Here is a 20,197-nt window from a genome sequence, read left to right as displayed (position 1 = left end):
CTGGGGGCTGGTTATATAGGGAGGAAGAGTTCCTCAAGTTGCCAGAGCTATTTATTTTGTGTGTGCGTACGTGTGTATGTGGCACAAAATTAAACTTGAGAGCTAAATGTAATCTCAGAGTAGAATAGAATTTATTACGAGAATGTAAATATTTGATGAACGCTTTGCGGTGCTATGACACTTTTTTTAATATTTCCATGTGACAGAAAGAAAGTTTTTCACATTTCCCAGGCGGGTTGGTCTCTTACCTGCAGTGACACAGACTTTTTCTGCAGCGTGGTCTCCCTCAGCTCCAGCAGCTGCCTGTTCATTGCAAACAGCCCGGTCTCACTTTCTGCTCCGAGACGTGACCGATTGTGGGGGAAGGAGCAGTTACTGGCAGTCTCACCTTGAAGCCTTCTGCCTGCTCTGCTTCCAGCAGCTGCATGCAAAAACCCTGAGGCTGAACTTCTCTTTTGTGCAGGTCGTATCGATAGGAAAATAGAGTTCCCTCTACCCGACGAAAAGACCAAGAAACGAATCTTTCAGATTCACACGAGCAGGATGACGTTGGCAGATGATGTGACGTTGGATGAGCTGATTATGGCAAAAGATGATCTCAGTGGTGCAGACATTAAGGTCAGTGTACATCACCATTGCTGTACTTCAAAACTCAGATCAAGTCTCACTTCTACTGCATCGAAAACCATTGTTGAAACTGTTCTCAACCTGCCTGTGGTTACATCACAGAGGCACAGCTGGATGGCTTCAAAATGTCTTTTATGAGCGCCACGTACTCAGCTTTGCAAACGGGGCATTTATCAAAATCATAATGATGAGGTAGCTTGTGTTGATAAGAGTATGTACCTGCGTTGTCAGAATGTGACACTTTAAAAATGGCAAACGGGATATTAGAAGGGGAATGCAGAATCTTGCACAAAGATGGAAGGTAGCTTCAACATCGCTTAAGACCGTGCAGGATAGGAAGTATTTTTAGAGACTACATTGCAAGCAGATACACAAATGCAACTGCCGATTAGGAAGCTTCAGACATATGATGTCTGCTTTTCTGAAGTAGATAGAGCCCATGCTAGAGTGACTATGCTGATGAGCTTAACGGCGTGTGCTGTTACTTTCTCACCTCCCTGCAGGAGGGTGACACAGCCCACTGTTACCCAAGCGGGAGGCATCTGTTGCTTGCAGGAGGGAAGCTGCCTTTCTCTCACTACAGGAGGATAGCGGGAGGCATCTGTTGCTTGCAGGAGGGAAGCGCTCGTGCTGCGAAGCTGCCTTTCTCTCACTACAGGAGGACGTACTCAGCTGGCTTCATCCAGAGTGTTTTACCCGCTGCAGCACTGCTGAGCAGTACCACACTTAACAAAAATCTACGTTCTTAACGCTCTTCACTTCTGCAGTCAGTCGGAGCAGCGTGAGGATGCTGCCATCTTCTGAGCTGGGGCTTGAGGGGGTTGCACAGTGAGTAACTCACTCTTGCTTTCTCTCTTGCAGGCGATTTGCACAGAAGCTGGATTGATGGCTTTGAGGGAACGGCGAATGAAAGTAACAAATGAAGACTTTAAAAAGTCTAAAGAGAACGTTCTCTATAAGAAGCAGGAGGGAACCCCTGAGGGACTGTATCTTTAGGTCATCTGTCTCTCTGGGGACAATCAGGAGCCCCTTCCAGGGCCGGGATAAAAGTCTTGTGTGAAAGCCCCTAGCCTAGCTAATTTTCGTTCTTGAGGAGGTTAAATCCTGGTGGGTTGTGGTTTTTCAGTCAGTGTAACACTTCATTTCCCAATAAAACATTTACTTGAATGGAACTGCTTTGGTGGCAGTGACCTGCTACTTCCATGGCACTGTCTATTGCTGTAGGTGGTTTTATTTTCCAAGAAAAAACTCAGAACATTACAGAGTTTATAAATCTGTTTCTCCCAAGAGGGTGACAGTTTGTTGCATACACATGCTTTCTTTACTCCAGGTGAGGAGCTCCTGCAGCCTGGCGCTGCCCAAGGCACGTGGTACGTGGTGTTAAGGCATGGTTTGCCATGCTGCAAACATGCAGTGAGACATTCAAACTACATGACAGAGGCTTGGCATTCTGCAGCATAATCTTAAAGTGAATTCTTCCCCTCCAAACCTAGAATATTGAATCCAGTTCTGGGCTCCCTGGTTCAAGAAAGATGAGGAACTCCTAGAGAGAGTCCAGAGGAGGGCTACAAAGATGATGAGGGGACGGGAGCAGCTCCCCTGTGAGGAAAGGCTGAGAGAGTTAGGCTTGTTTAGCCTGAAGAAAAGATTGAGAGGGGATCTCATCAACACATAAAATTTCTTTCTTAAGGGAGGATGCCATGAGGACGGAGCCAGACTCTTCTCAGTGGTGCCCAGCGACAGGACAAGGGGCAATGGGCATAAACAGAAGCGTAAGAGGTTTCAGTTGAACATGCAGAAAAATGTCTTTGAGGGTGACGGAGCACTGGCACAGGCTGTCCAGGGAGGTTGTGGCATCTCCTTCTCTGGAGATATTCAAAAGCTGCCTGGATGATGACCTTTGCAACCTGCTCTCGGTGAACCAGCTTTAGCAGGAGGGTTGGACTAGATGACCTCCAACCCTTGCCCTTCTGTGAAACAAACCTACTGCCTGCACCTCCACCCCCAAGGGGGTTTCATTTCTACTTTGCTAAGCTGTAGCAATGTCTATACTGTACTCTGTAGTGTACTTCTGTGAAGCACTTGTTAAGGTCTGAGTAATTAATTAATTACCAAATGTGTGTATGCTTTTTAAGATTTGTTAGAGTTCCATATACAGACCACAGTTAAGCAACGTGCAGTCTTTGCTCTGGAAACTTTCTGTGGGAGCAAATGCTGGCCCATAACAGACATTTGGGAGTTGAACACAGAGCAATCCCTTTGGTAACTGCCAGGGCTGTAACAACAATGGTAGCAGCAAGGCCAAGAGATGTTGTTTTTCTATGTAAAAATTATGTGGTTCATTGTTAAAAACAAACCCTACAGATGAATGGAGTCTTTTTATTTAATCTGGATGACAGGAACCCCAAAATAGAGTTGTTTTTCAGCTGGAGATAGAAAAACAACAAGTCAAGTTTTATTACCCATTCTTACAAACCTTATGAGATCTGTCTCCTTGGAAAGGTCACAAAAAGCCAGTGATTTTTTAGCACTTCCTCATCATGGCAGTTGATCTCATCATCGCTCGAGGGGCTGAAGAGCTTTATGACATGTGTGGCGAACAGGGCTTTTTTCATCTGGGACATGGCTGTTAACGCTGGCTTAGAAGCACCAACCACCACGAGGTCGGTTCAGCTGCCTGAAGGGAAGCTGCAATGTGCTGAGCTAAACCACGAGCTGCCTGCTGGTACCCTGGCTGCCACAACAGGAACTGAAAAAGAAACGTACTTCAAAATTAAATTCTTAACCTTTTGCAGCAGAATTTAACTTCTGCCCCTTTCTCCCTGCTTCCTGAACTTGAGTCACAGAGATCAAGACAAAGGTAAAGACCAGGAGAGAGAGAACAGCGAGTATATTCCCTCTAAGGGCAGAAAAAGCTACTGGGGTCCAAATTACCAGGCCAGATTTAGGCCAGGAGCTCCAGCAAGCGAGCAGCCTCCGACTGCCCTGAGCAAAGGGAGGAGCTGTGCAAAGGAAAGGGCCTGGGGAGGGGATGCAGGGAAGAGCAAGGTGACTGAACAAGAGCCATTGCTGCCCTCGGGGGAGGTTTTCAAGAGGAGACTGGACAGGTTGCTGGATAATCCCACTTAGGCTCCCTGCCCCACAAAAGGCTGGAGCAGATGATCTCTGGGGGTCCCTCCCTGCTGGGGCTGTGCCGTGATTCTATGACTCTGAAGAGAGACACACACAGGAGCACCATCAGGCTTCCCCCTCTCCGCCTCCCTTCCACGGCTTTAGAGGAAATGGATTTTGCTCTGACAGGAGAGCAAAAACACACGCATGTGCACACCATTTGCAATGTTACTGTTCGGTGCACAGAGTTAACTCCTACCCCCAGTTCAGGAGCTCCGCCATTTCAGAAAGCAGCATGGATTTTAAAAATAAAATGAGTATTTTTTACAAAGACAAATCAATTACTTTTACAGCAAAACCAGCATCACCTGCAACCATAGCAATATTATAAGGCTCTTAAGAAGTGCTGTAATGTCATTTAAAATTCTGCATATTCCCCGTAGTATTTCCTTTTAGAAAGGAATAAATGAAGTGCAGCCTGAACTACAACATATTATACCTTGTATTGTGGTGCTACAGGCAAAACCGAACCATAGGTTGTATGGCTTTGTCCAGGCAGAGTTTTCTGTGCAATCGGCCCTCACCTGCTGATGACCCCGATCCTTTCAGTGCTGTTAGTGATAGTTTTCTCCTGAAAAACCTCTGGAACAGATTTGGGTATTCAGCAGCTGCAGGACCCTCCCTTACAGATGAAGATCCAGTTTCTGAGCACTTGCATCTCAGGAGTAGGGATGCTAAACAGTCTTTCACCCATTTCAGCATATTCTGCCTTATAAAATAAGTATGTACCATAACTATACCTTTAAATTGTTACCATATTCCATATTACTTCTCTAGGAGCTTGCCTAAAGACTCCTGGAGTAGAAACTACTAATTAAACAATCATGTTTTGACTACTCTGCCTCCTTTGGTGCGGATTAAATACAGACCAGACCCCTACTTCTTATGACGACTGCCTGTATTTGAATCAAAAAGTGAGAGATCAATTACAAAAGCTTGTTAAAAAGTGAGCTGGTTAGAGATGCATTATGGATACATTTTTGGTTTTAGTACACTCAGTTCTATTAAATTAAGAAATCAAAAATAATTACTTTTGAATTTTCAAACATTCAGGTATATTTTTCATAAATATTCATATTAAAATGGTCATCTGTCAAAACATACAAATACAAGTCCAAAATAGGTGCCTGCTCAAGCAGAGATTTAGCTTTTACTAACAGTATATGTACAGACTAACGGCCGTTTGACTTGGCAATTATATATACATGCGCATGCATACCCAGCTGAAGGAAATCACTGAAGTCTGCCAACTGGAGGACAGTGGAGCATCCATTCTGGCAGATGTTTATTTCCTGTGCTGCCCACCAAACCATAGTTGGCATGTACTGGATCTCTGCTGAACTCTAGGGAATGTGATTTCAAACAATAGAATAAGAAATGTGGGCAGCGTTCAACAGGAGGCTATTTATAAGAGGGTATCCTTCTGTGGGAGCCAGCAATGCTTCAGAGAAACGGATGCATTTTTGTGGGCAAAAAGCAGTACTTGATTCCAGAGTACTTGCAGCTACTGGAACTCCATTTTGATAGCAATTTATATAAAAGCTTAAAAAAACAAAACAAAAACAACTTTAAAAAAAAAAAAAAAAAAGTAGTCCATAGTACCCAAGTCCCAGCAGAGTTCCTGTTTGAGAAGAGACAGGTCTAAATGTTAGTTTTGGAACTAACTCCTGCACCTTCTCCACTCATCTACAGTCATCTTTTAAACCTCCAATAGCAGATCCAGCTCTTCCAGAGGTACCCGCACTCTCAATTCTTTTTCAGTCATTAGATCAATTGTCTCTTGCAGTTGATCGGGGAAGTACTCTACTGCATCCATATAGAGTACCTAGAAAGACAACGAGAACCTTTTGTGTGCCACCTTTCTATCATAGCAAGAAACAGTATGAAGTAGCATGTAGATACGCAAACAACTCTGTAGCAGGAACCTAAGAAATACCACATACTACTTTAATATAATACAAACAGACTCAGCACTTCCACAGTGACAGCAATGTAGGTGTTTAGTTAAGCCTTTTCCAACTCTTACTAAATTATTTTATTCAAGAAGAAAAAGTGTAGCTCAAGAGGTGCTGGAGCACTTGTAGCATAGACAGCCATGACCTAGTGCAGATGTTCCTGAATAATTTCTTATACTACTAATTAAATACATTTTTAGTTGCCTATGTATTTCTGCTACTATCATTCTCATGATAAAACACAATCTGAAAGACAATCACTTCTAGATCCCACAGAGAGGAATTATCTCCTTGCCTCATGCAGCACATCCTTTCTGTTCTGAAACACAAACAGCACTGACCACGGTTTGTTTCCATTTCAGATGCATCTCTTCTTTGCAGAACATCTTACAGTACTTCTCCTTCTGAAATTTCTCCTTTCATTTGCATGTAACTCATTACAACAACTACTAAAGCCCAACTGCTTTTTGTTCAAATACAGAACTGCAAAAATTAGAGTAGGATAACAGGTCTGTATTTTTTCTCTGCTTACCTTTGCCCAAGGACAGTTTTGAAGGGCTTTATAAAACAATCCTTTACTTTTTTCTTTTTTTCCTAATGAAGCCTGTGTGAGAAAAAGAAGTTCACACTTCAGTGCAGTAATAGCTGAAATAATAAACACAATTATCACTGAGACAAAGAAATTACTGCTGAAGAGCTCAATGTTTTTCTACTGAGGAATCCTTATTACTATCTATTGTGGTAGCCATGCAATATGACAGGTTACACTGGTGACACTGGTTACGCTCCTCAATGTAATCGAAGAGATGTCTTGGACAACTGGCGCTAGGTGGCTCTGCTTGAGCAGGAGAGTTGGACTAGATGACCTCCAGAAGTTGCTTCCAACCTCAACCATTCTGTGATTCTGTGAAGTTATATAAAATTGGGATCTAGATTTGACTGAAATATCAATTTCTGTACAGAACCTTAAGTCTAAAACATAAAGTCCCTACTATTTGCTTACTCTTTCCTTAGATTTTGCTCCCTTGCCCACTTACCTTTATACTGTAAGAAAGAGTGGGTGGAATCCATCTATTGACATCTTATGGCATTTTTTTATCTATGTAAGATGGCAGCCACGGTAACTTGCCTGCATCTACGTTAAAACTACGCTGTCTGAAGTTATTACTACTCCTAAACCACATGAATTACATTTTCTTTAATACTGCTAGCTTCCCAATAAGGAGCATTAGAATTCACCTTGCAGATCATATAGGTATGGCAGCACTTAGTATTCCTGGTTTTATACAGTACTGTAGTATACAGTACTAGTTTTATACAGTTCATGAGGAATTCCAAATATGTTAAAAATCCCAAACCAAACCAAAATGATACTCCTCTTCTTACCAGAAAGTTCAAATACATTCTCCACAGCAGTGGACAATGGGTACCACTTTCACTCTGAACTGCGTGTTCAAACAGAGCTACAATCCGATTTGTTAACCCAGTTTCAGGAATGGTAGAATGTATTTCACCAACATCTGCCCTGAAACAGAGGAAGAAAAACCACAATCCCTTAAACCCAAGCTAAAAGACCACATCCAGGTAAGAGAGGGGAAAGGTCAATGCACTGTCTCTGTTCACACAGCACTGTATCTAGCCAGGTTTTTGCATTTCATGCTACAAACTCTGAATGTTATAAACCAGATTTTTAGCACTTGTTAACCCAGTCAACACATTTCTAAATAGGAAAAATCAGTTAAAAAAAGATAAATGAGGTATTTTTGCGAAAATTCTTTTAGCATGTTGAAAAATTAACCCTGCCCAGCTGGAGATCATTCCTGTTGGAATACAAAAATTCACTATCATACAATCTTAACACACTTATCTTGGTCTTCACTCAAGATTGTTTATCATTCCAAGTTTGGCATAGCAGCTCAAACCAAATTCAAGTCTAGGTCAGCAAGCCTTCTTCTGGTGCCCAGGCAAGCCTGTTCAAATTTACCCATCACCTTTGTAAGACCATACACCAGTCTTGGATCAAGGCCTAGATTACAGCTCTGGATCTCAACTGTGATTACAATAATTTTCTTTTTCAACCAGAGATTCAAATTCCCTAAGTTCCAGGCATAACACAAAAGCAGGTACATATTTTTCGCTGAAGCACTGATTTCCATCTACAGCTGATACAGCCTGGCTTATTTTTGACGCTTGAGCTTGAAGAAACAGCCTGGAGCACTCATGGCAACATCACTTCTGTCTGTGTGCATTCTCTTAGCCTGCCAGCTTGTTCCACTCACCCTCAACACTCGCTCCTAACTTGCCTCTTCTTTCAAGGGTCTTTGAGGTCATGTTTCCTCTCATCTTAACCTTTGCCATGAGGGAAAATGATGTAATCTACTCTGCATGGAGTCAGACATTTGAAGCATTGTACCTCACACTGTTTTACCCTTCAGATTGATTTCTTTAAATGAATTCCATCCACTTAAACAAACAGAAATACAAAATAGAATAGGAAATAGTCACACATAGAACAGACATTTTCTTAGTCTGTCACATCATAAAACGTTAGTTTTATGTATGACTGATAGGCCATTTAGCTCTCCTCTTGCAACATCCAACTTGTCCCTATACAAATAGAACCTATAGGAAAGGCTATGCTAGCAGAGAACAATATGGAAAGGAAATAAATGTCACAGGGAAAATCATCATTCTGGAATTTTAACATCAGTTTCCAGTAACAATAATGAAAAACTATCATAGTGTTAGTCAGTAATTAACAGTAAATCAAATTACAATCCTCCTTTACATTCGGTGGCTGTAGAATTCTTATTACAATTTAGCATGACGTACACCGACAGCTCAGGAATGTCACTATCATGTATGTGTGCCTGTTGCCAGACTGTGACAATGAAAGCAGTGGACACACCGTCATTTTGAAGTATACTGATAATTCTGTAATTTCATCAAGTGTGAATATTGTAAGCTTACAGCTATGTAAAGCTTCCAGATAACACTTTCCTAGAAATCTCTGTTGCTATGTGCAGACACAATGAACCAAGCTGCCAATGTTATTAGAGATACGTAGCTCCGAGCAACGGGTAGACAACAGTTAGACTAAGCCTCAAGAATGAACACATACCTTCATTCCCCACCCTCCTACCCTTTCCTCCTTTCTCAGGAGCAAAAAATCTGAGCCCAGACCGCACTGCAAATTCAGAAAACTTCCAGCCTCTTCTACCTAGCAACAGCCCCATATGAAAACTAAACTCTCAAGTACTCACTATGGAAACAGATCTGCCACAACTGTATTCTGTGATCCAGGAGTAAAGTAGGGCAGCGAGCTCAGTCAGAAACTGCAGCGTGGCTCTGTATTACGCTCCTTATTGCTGTAGTATTAGAATGCAGCGGTTTCTAAGCTCACAGTGTCTATCTTGGTCATCTAAGCAGGCCCTTAGTTATTTAAAAATTACTTAAAGAAATGTGTACCATCTTGATGTCAATAGCAAGTAATCAAACACAAAGCAACACACAATCTGATCCAGCAGAAAGGACGCGAGGCTATCACCTAGGTCTTTAATTCTTTTCAGGATTCTACCAATGACTCACTGCTCAGTCTTGAACATGTAACCTTCCTTAGCTACAGCTTCTTCATCTGCAAAATGAGAACTATGGTAACATTTTCTCTCCCCTATTCAGTGATTAGACAGATCAAAAAAAGCATAATCATAAGGAGCTGCAAGATATTACCTCTGGACATTCTCAGTGAGTTTTTTTCTCATCTGCTCTGCTTGGATTGCAAACAGCCATGGCTCTAAAGCGTTAGTAGACCTTGTGACACCATCAAAAAATCTTCGTGCTTTGCTAGCACAGTGAGACTTCCTTTGGATGTGGATGTATGACCTCCAAAGAGGCAGGTTGCTAGGATACCGTTTCAGAGCCTCCGTTAGTGCCTCTCGCAGAGGATTCAAAGGATAAACACTAATTTTCATGTGGAATCTGAGTAAATTTGTATGCAGCAGTGTGACAGCTTCAAGAGCAGTGGGAAAATTCTGAATGCCAACATTCTCTCCAGTATTTTCACATGTCTGTGGACCAGCAGCTTCAAGTTTTTCTGAAGTCTGTGCGTATATTAATACTGCAGCATCAATCCCAACAGTCAAATACTGGAAGAGCGCGTAACAGCCAACCAAGTTCACCAGCTGATTCGCATCACTGACCTGATCCTGATTAGAAACTGATGTTTTACTTAAATAATCTTGTAGTGCATGCTCATATGTTTTACGAGCTTTCAAGACATTCACAGGTAACACCTGTCCATTATAGGGCACATATGGTCCACTTTCAGCCAATTTGGTCAATATGTGAACAGCACGTGACATAACCGCTCCTTCTATACTTTCTAGCAGTTCCACTTCCAGCTGAGCATAAAGCAGACTGAGGCTGCAGAGCTGGGGACTCTTCAATCCTCCTGTCCCCGCCGTGCAAAGAGCTGTGTCAAATACCTTCCTGGCATCATCAATGTTACCAAGCAGCCATTCCAGGTAGGCATACAGTTTCCAGAGAGAAAGGTGGTTTCGGTTGTCGGGTTCTTTAAGGAGATTCTTGGCCAACTTTTTACTCTTTTTCCCTTGTGCTTTCAGCTTCTTCTTGTTTTTCACTTGGAGACACTGGACTACCTGCAGGGGACAATAGCAGAACAGATTTTGAGAGGGGTGGGAGAAGAAAGTCAAAAAAAAAAAAAAAAAGCTCACAGAATTTAATTTCGTTACTGTGTTGGTTTTCATATTGTTCCATGTTTCACCACCAGCCAGATCTGTTGCTACTGAGTACTGCATGTTGTCACAACTGCCTGTTGTCAGCTCCCTCCAACATAGCCAAATTACACATCCTTACTCCTGCCACTACCACCAAGTAATATCAAATTTCACTCTTTCAAAATGCCAACTGCTTAAATAAAGAGCTGCTAACCTGTAATGGTTGAAAAAAGGAAAATAAATGATCCTGTCTGGCCAGATACAGCTTATGACTAGCACAATTAAACCTCCAAGTAGCTTTTCAGCGGGGAATGTGCTGACAGACAAATCTGGAGATTGGATGGGAAGATTACAGGAGATCTTCTGGTCAGGTTGTGTTTGGGTAAGAGACAGGGAACTTCTCCATACGGAAACACAATACTAAGCTTTCTGAAGCATTAGGAAGAGAACCCAGACACTCATCCCTTCTGTGGACATCTAGTAGAGCAGTTTACTTAAATGAATTCAAGTGATAAGGTGTTATTTCCTTCCAAAACACCACAGATGTAACTTGCATATGAAGTAGTTAAGTTTCTTGATAAGGTGCTCTTCTCACGGCATTGGCGATTATGTACTTAGTACAACAGTTTGGTAGAAGTACTTGGCTGACTTAATTTGCTTTGTAAAATATCCCTTGCATCCATTCCCATCTAGCATACAATGTATCGTATAACATTTATTCAAAACTGCAAAAAATATTTTGTTACATGTATGCCACTGTGTAACATGTACCAAAGAAAAGGGTTTGGGTCTGGTTTTTTTTAACCCCCATTGCAATCTTAACTGGCATTTTCTGATTTGAATACTTAGTTCTACAAGACTTCATTTTCATCAATATTTATTTTAAATTAATATAAACATTAATACACAAGAAAGCCACACATCACAAAAGTGATTATATGCAGACTCCTCATTACCTTAGATATTTCATACTGCAACCAACAAAAGGACAGGTTAGATTTTTCCTTTCCTGAAAATAGCAGGAATAGAACATGAAAAACATTCTGTATGAACTCCTCTCCTTCTTTATAGTGGCCTATGTGATGTCTTCCTCGTAGCATCGTGTCCATATGACCAATACTGTTGAATCCACAAAGCGGAAAATCAACAGAAGTCAGTGGCTTTTCATCAGAAAGCACACTGTCAAAGATGTTATTTTCATCCATGGCAATATAGAGGTTGGAAGGAAAGAGTTTACTTGTACATGGAACTCCCAGGAATTGCAAGAATGAGTACAGGAGCTGACGCTGAAGATCTGGATTAGAAATCTGGATTAAAGATGGTCCAAGATCATCAAATAACACCTAAAAAAATCCAAATTAAAACAAACTCCATAAATTTACGCTATCAAGTAAAATTAGCAAACCTTTAATTTATGTAATTAAAGAACCTCTTCAAATCAATAAAGATTTATAATTACTATTAAATGGTAACAGATATCATCCAAATTAAAAACAGACAAGTTAAACAAGCAATGTGTTCTTCCAGTCAGACTGTAAATTTGCTGTCATGAGATTTCTTTGCCATTGATTATCAAAGACCTCCACAAAAAAATTAATACAATGAAGGTGTGAAAGATGATATTGCTTAGGCCATTTAACATATTTTTATTTGGAAAATCAATGTCTGACTTGACCCATCTCCCAAGAAGAAAAAAAATAAACCCAAAAATCCAACCATCTGACTTGAAGGCAATGAAACCTTTGTTTATTTAATGCGTATTTTATCTTAAACACAGATTTCTATGACACTTCCGCATACAGATGAGGGAAATCGCAGAACAGCAGAGACATACTATTTGCCTACAGCCCTTTCCAAAGTTTACCATGAGCTTCCCATGAATTTCAGAAGTCTCAGCACAAAACCTCAGGTAAATTTTGAATTCCAAACAAAGAAAATAATTTTTTCCAAACAAAGGAAAAGATTACTCCTCTGGAATACCCTTTGGCAATGAATTCCAATGAAAGGATAATTCGTCTTATCATCTCCCCTTGTTTTATTATATCACAGTGACCTGTCTTTCTGGATCTTCACAATCTTCTTCAGCTTCCTTTTTCATTTTGTCTGGCCTCCAAGGTAACCAGTGCCTTGCTTCACGAGAATATTCAATATCCAACCAAATATGCCACTTGGGGAGAGTTTTATCCTTTATTTCTTGATCTTCATCTATCTCTTCATCATCATCATCATCTAAAACCAAATAAAGACACACACACACAAAATTATTAAAGGAAAATTAATTCACCAAATCCAAGGCCAGACCTGACATACAATTTAGCTACTTTAAAAATGTAAAGAAACACAGCGTTAATAATAAAAAAATAATCTGAAAATTTCCACATCACAATTCTGGGTTTTGACACCAACTCTGTAACAGTAAGAGGTTTCCAAACTTTTTGAACTAGTGAATCAGTGTCAGCATTCAAACTTTCTCAGAGAGGAGAAAAGAAAACACTGACAGGTTGTGGACTACTTTTATCAACAGCAGTTTGCAAGCAACAGCCAAGAGTCAGTCATCTTTTTGTGCATCTTAGATTCTTCACTTTATACCTGGGCATACAGTCTCAAATGTGCTCTATGAATACTCACATGCGTAAAACATTTTGAGAAAACCACTGTAAGTAAAAAGTAATACATTAAACATCGCAAAACAACTTGGCAATGTTGCTTTAAAATAGCTGGTATTTTCAACATTTTAATTAATGTGTAGTTGAAACAACCAATGTAGTTAAACACACACAAAAGAAGTGCTTAACCACATCCCACTTTTAGGGTGATCTTTCTGGACTATGAGATACAATTAGCATATTTTTCCTGTGACAGCAATATATTAATTCTGTGCTGAAACTGATGAGCAGCTGTAGGCTAAGGGAAAGCTTATAGAGATTTTTCAAATACTTTTTTCTTTCTTGTTGAGAAAAAAAAGGTCCTCAAGATTTATGGTTAGCTGCACTTTTTTCTATGTACAAAAATCAGTCCACTTCTATGCCACCTCCAGATTCTTGATCCTGACATTTGCCATTAACTAGGTGAAACACTCTCATTCCCAGTTCTTAAATTTCAGGTAAAACAAACAGGTGGTAGAAAGACTTCTACATATATGCCAGACCTGCCCAAGACTGGCAGCGGTCCTCTTCTCAGTATGTACTGAGTCTTCTCAATTTGTGGGCAAAATGTCTATAGCCATCCACAGTGGAACTGCTGACCTCAGTTAAGGGGCAAGGAAATTCCATCTTAGTCCAGTGATAACGGAAGCGTGGGATTATTTTTCAGTTCCTTTGTTTATTAAAAGCAGAGGCAAACTTGCTTCACTAGTTGCTACAGCAGCAGGAGCAGCAAAGGCAGAGACAGCTCATCTTTGGCCAGTCACATTCCAGCCCCTGCTTCCCTTCAAGATGTATCTGTTTTAGAATTAGTCCTTGACATTAAGGGAAGCACTGTAGACCAGAAGTGCCAAGTTAAGACCAAATCCTTCGTTTTCTGCATCACAAAGAGAATGGAAAGGTTTTCCTCCTATTTCTACTATATATTCGCTGTAAGAAACTGAAATCTGATTCTAGAAATAGAATCATTAAGCTAAAAATCCATGAAGCAACTATCGTCTAATATAATCCCACCTGGTCTACCAATATGTTGACAGGGTCTTAAGGGAAGTAGCTTCCTTTCACTTTAGGTGGGCATGGGTCTCAACCAAGTACTCACACCTTTAGCCTTTTCAGCACAGAATGGAGGATATGTCATCCTCTCCCTTAATTCTCATCCCTAGGAAGAACAACATTCCATAAACAGTATCGTACACGGAACACTCAATACATGCCATTCTCTGTGAAGTATCTTAACCTTGGTAAATATTTTTTAAATCTTGTAGGCAAAAACGTGAGAAGAAACAGCTTGTATCATTCTAATCAAAATGTTTAGAAGAACACATGGACATACAACTACACATATTGTCATAGGCATACCAGTCTTAAGAGCAATCCAGCCACCCTTTTCTTGTTGGTGCATCCATGCTTTCCAGCCTCTTGCTCCTTTTTCTCCAATTCGTGGTTCTCCACTATCCCAAAAGGGTTCAAAGAATTCCACCTGTTGTTTTGGGCAAACAGAACCAAAACAAAACATATAGAAAAATCATTTTTGCTCTTGTACAGACACTACCTGGGTCAACTTAGTTTTTCCAGACCCTACAATCACTTATCTGGGTGCAATTTCTGATTTTGTTAGATGCTGCTTAAGAAGCAGCATGAACAACTGAGTACTTCAATTATGCTTGTGGCAAGGCAGCCATGTCATCAGCTCCTCTCATGAACATATAGATTGTTTTAAAAAGGTATTGGGCTTTAAAGATAGCAAAATACTTCTGTGCCAAGTGTCCCATTACAGATTCTTCAAGGATAAGGGCCCAAGGTCCCCAAGATGTGGCTTTCAGAAACCAAACCTTCCCTCTTCCTTATCTTCCATGGGACCACGAAGAATTTGGCTAATGGAATGGTCATTCAGACAATCATACACCTATGTCAAATCAAAATGTTACAGTTGGACATAAATATGACTGGATTCAGGACAAGAGGACAAGATCAGTAAGACCTTTCATCTCTCAGGTTTCAGGGTGATCAAAAACTTCAGGACACTTTCCAGTGAATCAGAAGTCCAGGGGTCTAGTCTTGACTTTGTCACTGCCTGTATGCAATCCGTCATCTTTAGATTGATCAATTCACCCCCTGCTTTTTGTATACTTAGCTCTAATGACCATCTCTCTCCTATTATGTGCTTCTGCCGTGTATCAGATCTTGGCTTGGACATTGAGATGTGACTGTTTATACAGATATTAACAATAACATTTACTCTAAGAAAAATCAAGCATCAAGATATCAGAAAATGCAGGGCTTACAGCAACTGCAAAATCTAATTCTGTTCCTCATGGATTTATTCTTTGCTCCAAGTGAGAAAGTGAACTGTGAAAACAGTACGGAAACAAGTAATTCAAGATTGAGTCATAACACTTCTGTAAGAGGGCAGAATGTGCAATCAGCTGTAAATTTGGCATTTTCCTATTTTCAAGAACTGCACTTTCCAACCTAAACACTGTCCTTTTAAATTGAGGTTCCTTTCCATCCCGTTTTCTTAAGAGATTTTAAACACTACAGATAACCTTGTAGTTTTTCAGATGACTGGAAATATAACTTAAGCTTTATCTGTGTAACTGTACTAAAACTCCCATCCTCCATGATAATTATGATTGAACTCTAAACTTCTAGCTCTTTAAGAGGACACCACTATTATTTAAACTACAAGACTGGTCCATTGGTGAGTAACAGCATTAACCTAGAGAGCAAAAAATGGAGTCTCAGTAATAGCTGCTGGGGAAGAAGGTGAGGTAATAGAAGGAAATTCAATTTCTGTCCTCTACAGTAGCCCAGCTGCCTAACTGGTGGCCCTCCCTACCACCCATTAAAAAGGAAGCAGCTCCTGACAGTTCAGTGGGATGATGCTACACTGGCAACAGCCCCCTCTAAATATTAACTTACTGATTATATTGGGGTGTGCGCCCAACATTCTCCTGGGCAAAACAAGAGTGATTTAGTACTTTAACAGAATAAGCTCAATGGAATCTCATGGATTCTCAAACAGAAGATACTTTAAAGCTTGAAGATATTCCTAATGTAGCCATCAAACAATTACTGAAAACAACAGGTAACAGAGAACCTAAGAAATGTTTGCAAGAACTGTCTAGAACAGAAAGAGATTATAGATCCTATCAGCTTTCTCCATCAACAGTAGTAGAACAACAGAAGTTTTAGGGAAAAGAAGCAGGGAAGTGCTAACTAGACACAGACATTGGTCAGAGAGCTCATTTTTTCCCCATCTTTAATCAGTAAACAAGACGACATGAAATGACTGGTCATCACACTTCCATTATATACAGTAGAAGCAGCCATTTGGCACATAGTTCAAGCGGACCCACAAGCATTTTTCCAATGCAAGCATCACCTTGAAGGACCACAAAGTAAGTTGTGATTCAAAATGTTTCCCTATGTCCTTAAAAATTCATTAACATTGTTCTGTAACAGCAATCTCTGTAATGCACAAGGACATACACCCATTTAAATGGAAATTGCTACCTGTCCCCTTGTTGGCAGATCTTTTACACTGTCAGGTTTAAAGAAGGTGAAGTCAATCAGAGCCTGAAACAAAGACACTGCTTTCTCAGAATGGCCAGCCTGTCTCAGAAAGTGGCACTGCTGAATAAATATAGCTGTAAAGTAAAGAAGATAAAGTTTTAGTATTTCAAATAAATTTTGTTGCAAGTATTTTATTACAGCCCACAAATATACAAAAGATATACATGAAGTGCTGTAAAGCATAATTGTTTTGGAAAGTATCAAAATCCAAAACACAGGGAGTAACTAGCATAATGCATGTCAAAATTGTTGGTAGTTTAATTAACTTTAAGACTTCCCACTTTAAATGCACCAAAGAGATGACTTTATATTCATACCATACATGCACTGTCCTTATTGATAAATAAAAGTTACACACAATGGTCCCAATTCAGTTTATCCAACATCTGTCAGAGTGGGTCATAGCCCTCTTTGAAGATGCTGGGTATTATTACAATTCCCACAGTAAGCAATTACAACAAAAATCCTTTTCCCTCATTTTTGCATGAGATAGTAACATTGGCAGTATGTTGGTAATATACCATTTTCATTCCAACTGTCATTCCCATTTTCTTTTCCTTTACATAAGAACTCAGTTAAGAGAAGTCTAGTCTTTAGGACAAAGTATTACTGCTTGAAAGTAGAGAAGAGTCCTATCTGTCACTTGTCAACAAATTATTTCTGTAATCGCTGCCATATCCCTACTACACACTAAGCCTCAAGTCTCAGCTTAAAAAAAACTAAGCAAAGCTCCAGTTTTGCTATTCATACATTTGCAACAGGAGTCTTAAATGCAAGAGCTGGAGAAATAACAGGTATTATAAACACCTCTAGTAATAGGCAGTTCAAGGACATTTCAGAGATATTCCATCACTCCAAATTACGCTCGAGTCTTTAACAAAACAGTGGAGGTTCAAAAACCAAATCGCTTTAAATTATAATCTTAACTGGCTTGCAAAAAACCCCAGTCCCCATTACTCAAGACTTAAATAATTAATTGATAGTTTTAAAAACAGTTCTTCAAAAACTATTGTTTCTTCACTAAACACATTGGCTTTGGAAGGTTTTAAACAAAATATTTAAGTGTCTAGATACACACATGTAACAACATGGGTTAGCACCAACTGCTTTTAATGATCATCTTATTTTTTAATACTAAGAAGTGGCAAGTGAGTTACTCCTTTTACCTGTATTTAGATTTATGTCAGATGTGTGCTCATAAAAATTTGAATTCAGCTAGTAATACACAAACTAAGCATTTCATCTGGTTTTCCTGCAAAGTCAATGCTTGTTTCTGATAATAAAGACTCTGAGACTTCTGAAGATATTGAAACAACAAAAAGTACATTTAAGTACGTAACAGAATCTTCCAAAATATTTTAACCAATTTAGGCACTATGTCCAACTGACACTGAAGAAGCTGTCCTTTCCTAGTTTCTCAGCTTCAAACAGATGAGCTTCAATTAAAATACTCTGAATGTAGAGAATATCTCATCAGGACTTACTGCCAAACTGGAGCCAAAAATAAATCATAGCATAAGTTTTCTGCATGATAAAAATGAAAAAGATACTTGAAGAAATGCAAACATCAGCATTTGCTTTGTGGCAAAAGCTGAAAACAGCATGAACACATACATAATTCAGTCCACGATGCTAAGACACTTCTGCAGCTGAATTGACCTAGAAGATAAGGATGTTTCTCCCCAACCAGTAGGTATAATTTGAAAAAAAGGATTCCTTTTCTACAGCAAAATTTGAGGATGGTTACCTTTATCTGATTTATATTAACAGTTCCTAGTAAATTTTAAATATTACAAATTGTTATCTCAGTTTAAGTTGAAACTGATCTATAAATTGAAATTAATTTTTACCTGCTTTCTTAAATGTCATGTTTTTAAAAAAACACCCGTTTCCAAGCAGATAGTTGCGTACCGAATTGAACACTAGATGGCATAGTCCACCACTATTTAAACTAAACTCTTTACACTTTGTCATCAGCAAAGGTCAAAGGTTGAAGATACAAGCCTACCATACATGTACACTGCTACTCACCTCATAATTAATTTGTGAAACTCTTTGTATATTTATGTTAATGAATAACTTGGTAATCTTCCCAGTAAGTACACTGACAGTTCAAATTCAGCCCAAGACTTAGATAGTGGAGTCCCTAAAAAAAGTTTCAGATCAAGAAGTCTCCCTACTGGAAATTTCTCCACTCCTATTATTTTAATTCCAAAGGGGGCAGGGGAAACAAACCCCAAACCAAAACCCCAAACCCTCAACAGTGTTCATAAACAAATCACTGTAGTCTTAATACAGAACAACAAGACATTAAGAGTGGAACAGAAACACAAATAAAGTTGAGTTCATTTTCATTTTAACCTATCTATAGATATTGCCAGCAAACAAGTATTTTGAAAAATGTCAATCAGTCTAACATAGTTAACTAAACGAACTCCATTAAAAAACCAAATCACTCATAGCATTTGATTCATTAAATACTGTTTGTTTCCCTGCACAGAACATTGTTGACAAAATGAAAGAAAAACCTTCCTGTTTGAAAAAATAGATGCTGAATAAAACATTTGTCCCAAGAATCATTCATTGTGGTTAGTGTACAAAGTGACTGAAGTGTTGGAAATCAGAGACAGTAGAAGCAATTAGAAGCTATCAGGCAGTACAATATCCACCTGCCAGTACAGGATTTTTCCTTTACAGCACTTTTTTCCAGTGCTTGATCCAAGATAAATCAGCCAAAGATCATAAGAGATCTGAACACCTGAAACTAATTTGTAACCCAGCATCTCAGAAAAAAGAGAGCCAGGAAGAACCCCCATCCACTAGTGGGTGCAAGGGGAACACTGCCACTAAAGACGAGGAAAAGGCTGAGATACTCAACACCTTCTTTGCCTCGGTCTTTAATGGCCCAACGAGTTATCCCCAGGGTACCCAGCCTCCCAAGATGGAAGATGGGAACAGTGAGTGGAATAAACCCCCCATAATCCAGGAGGAAGCAGTCTTTGACCTGCTATGCCACCTGGACATACACAAGTCTATGAGGCCGGATGACCCAAGAGTGCTGAAGGAGCTGGCAGAGGAGCTTGCCAAGCCACTCTCTATCATTTATCAGCAGTCCTGGATAACAGGGGAGGTCCCAGATGACTGGAGGTTGGCAAATGTGATGCCTGCCTTCAAGAAGGGCCAGAATGAGGATCCAGGGAACTACAGACCTGTCAGCCTGACCTCAGTATCGGGGAAGATTATGGAGAGGTTCATCTTGAGTGTGCTCACCAGACACATGGAGGACAATCAGGGGATCAGGCCCAGCCAGCATGTGTTCATGAAAGGCAGGTCTTGCCTGATTTCCTTCTATGACCAGGTGACCCGCTGGTAGATGAGGGAAAGGCTGGGGATGTTGTACACCTGGACTTCAGCAAAGCCTTCAACACAGTCTCCCATAGCATTCTCCTGGATGAGCTGGCGGTTCATGGCCTAGATGGATGTACTCTTC

General features: G+C 40.0%; 2 protein-coding genes across 5 annotated transcripts in view; one reads left to right on the top strand and one right to left on the bottom strand.

Moving 5' to 3' along the window:
- PSMC1 (proteasome 26S subunit, ATPase 1) overlaps positions 1-2,202 on the top strand; it is an 8,949-nt gene extending 6,747 nt beyond the window's left edge. Inside the window, 2 exon segments of the mRNA XM_035889047.1 lie at positions 464-618; positions 1,489-2,202. Coding sequence (XP_035744940.1) covers positions 464-618; positions 1,489-1,623 — 290 coding nt within the window. The 3' untranslated portion in view covers positions 1,624-2,202.
- A 252-nt stretch (positions 2,203-2,454) lies between these two features.
- NRDE2 (NRDE-2, necessary for RNA interference, domain containing) overlaps positions 2,455-20,197 on the bottom strand; it is a 33,977-nt gene continuing 16,234 nt past the window's right edge. Inside the window, exons 7-15 of one of the 4 annotated variants that reach the window (XR_004841271.1) lie at positions 16,648-16,781; positions 14,491-14,611; positions 12,543-12,718; positions 11,446-11,832; positions 9,483-10,411; positions 7,140-7,278; positions 6,286-6,357; positions 5,018-5,623; positions 2,455-4,380 (exon numbers count right to left, since the gene is read on the bottom strand). Coding sequence is in view for 3 of the 4 variants with exons in the window: in XM_009649343.2 (XP_009647638.1) it covers positions 5,498-5,623; positions 6,286-6,357; positions 7,140-7,278; positions 9,483-10,411; positions 11,446-11,832; positions 12,543-12,718; positions 14,491-14,611; positions 16,648-16,781 (2,084 nt within the window). In the remaining variant the exon portion in view is untranslated. Of the gene's footprint in view, positions 5,624-6,285; positions 6,358-6,395; positions 6,658-7,139; positions 7,279-9,482; positions 10,412-11,445; positions 11,833-12,542; positions 12,719-14,490; positions 14,612-16,647; positions 16,782-20,197 lie in introns of those variants that run through there. The other 3 variants (XM_009649343.2, XM_035889045.1, XM_035889046.1) reach the window with 3 other exon arrangements.

The sequence above is a fragment of the Egretta garzetta genome, unplaced genomic scaffold, assembly GCF_000687185.1.
Source record: "Egretta garzetta isolate BGI_Z169 unplaced genomic scaffold, ASM68718v1 scaffold182, whole genome shotgun sequence".
Taxonomy (NCBI): Eukaryota; Metazoa; Chordata; class Aves; order Pelecaniformes; family Ardeidae; genus Egretta; species Egretta garzetta.
Note: the sequence above shows the minus strand (reverse complement) of the source record. Positions and strands in the feature narration are given on the sequence as shown.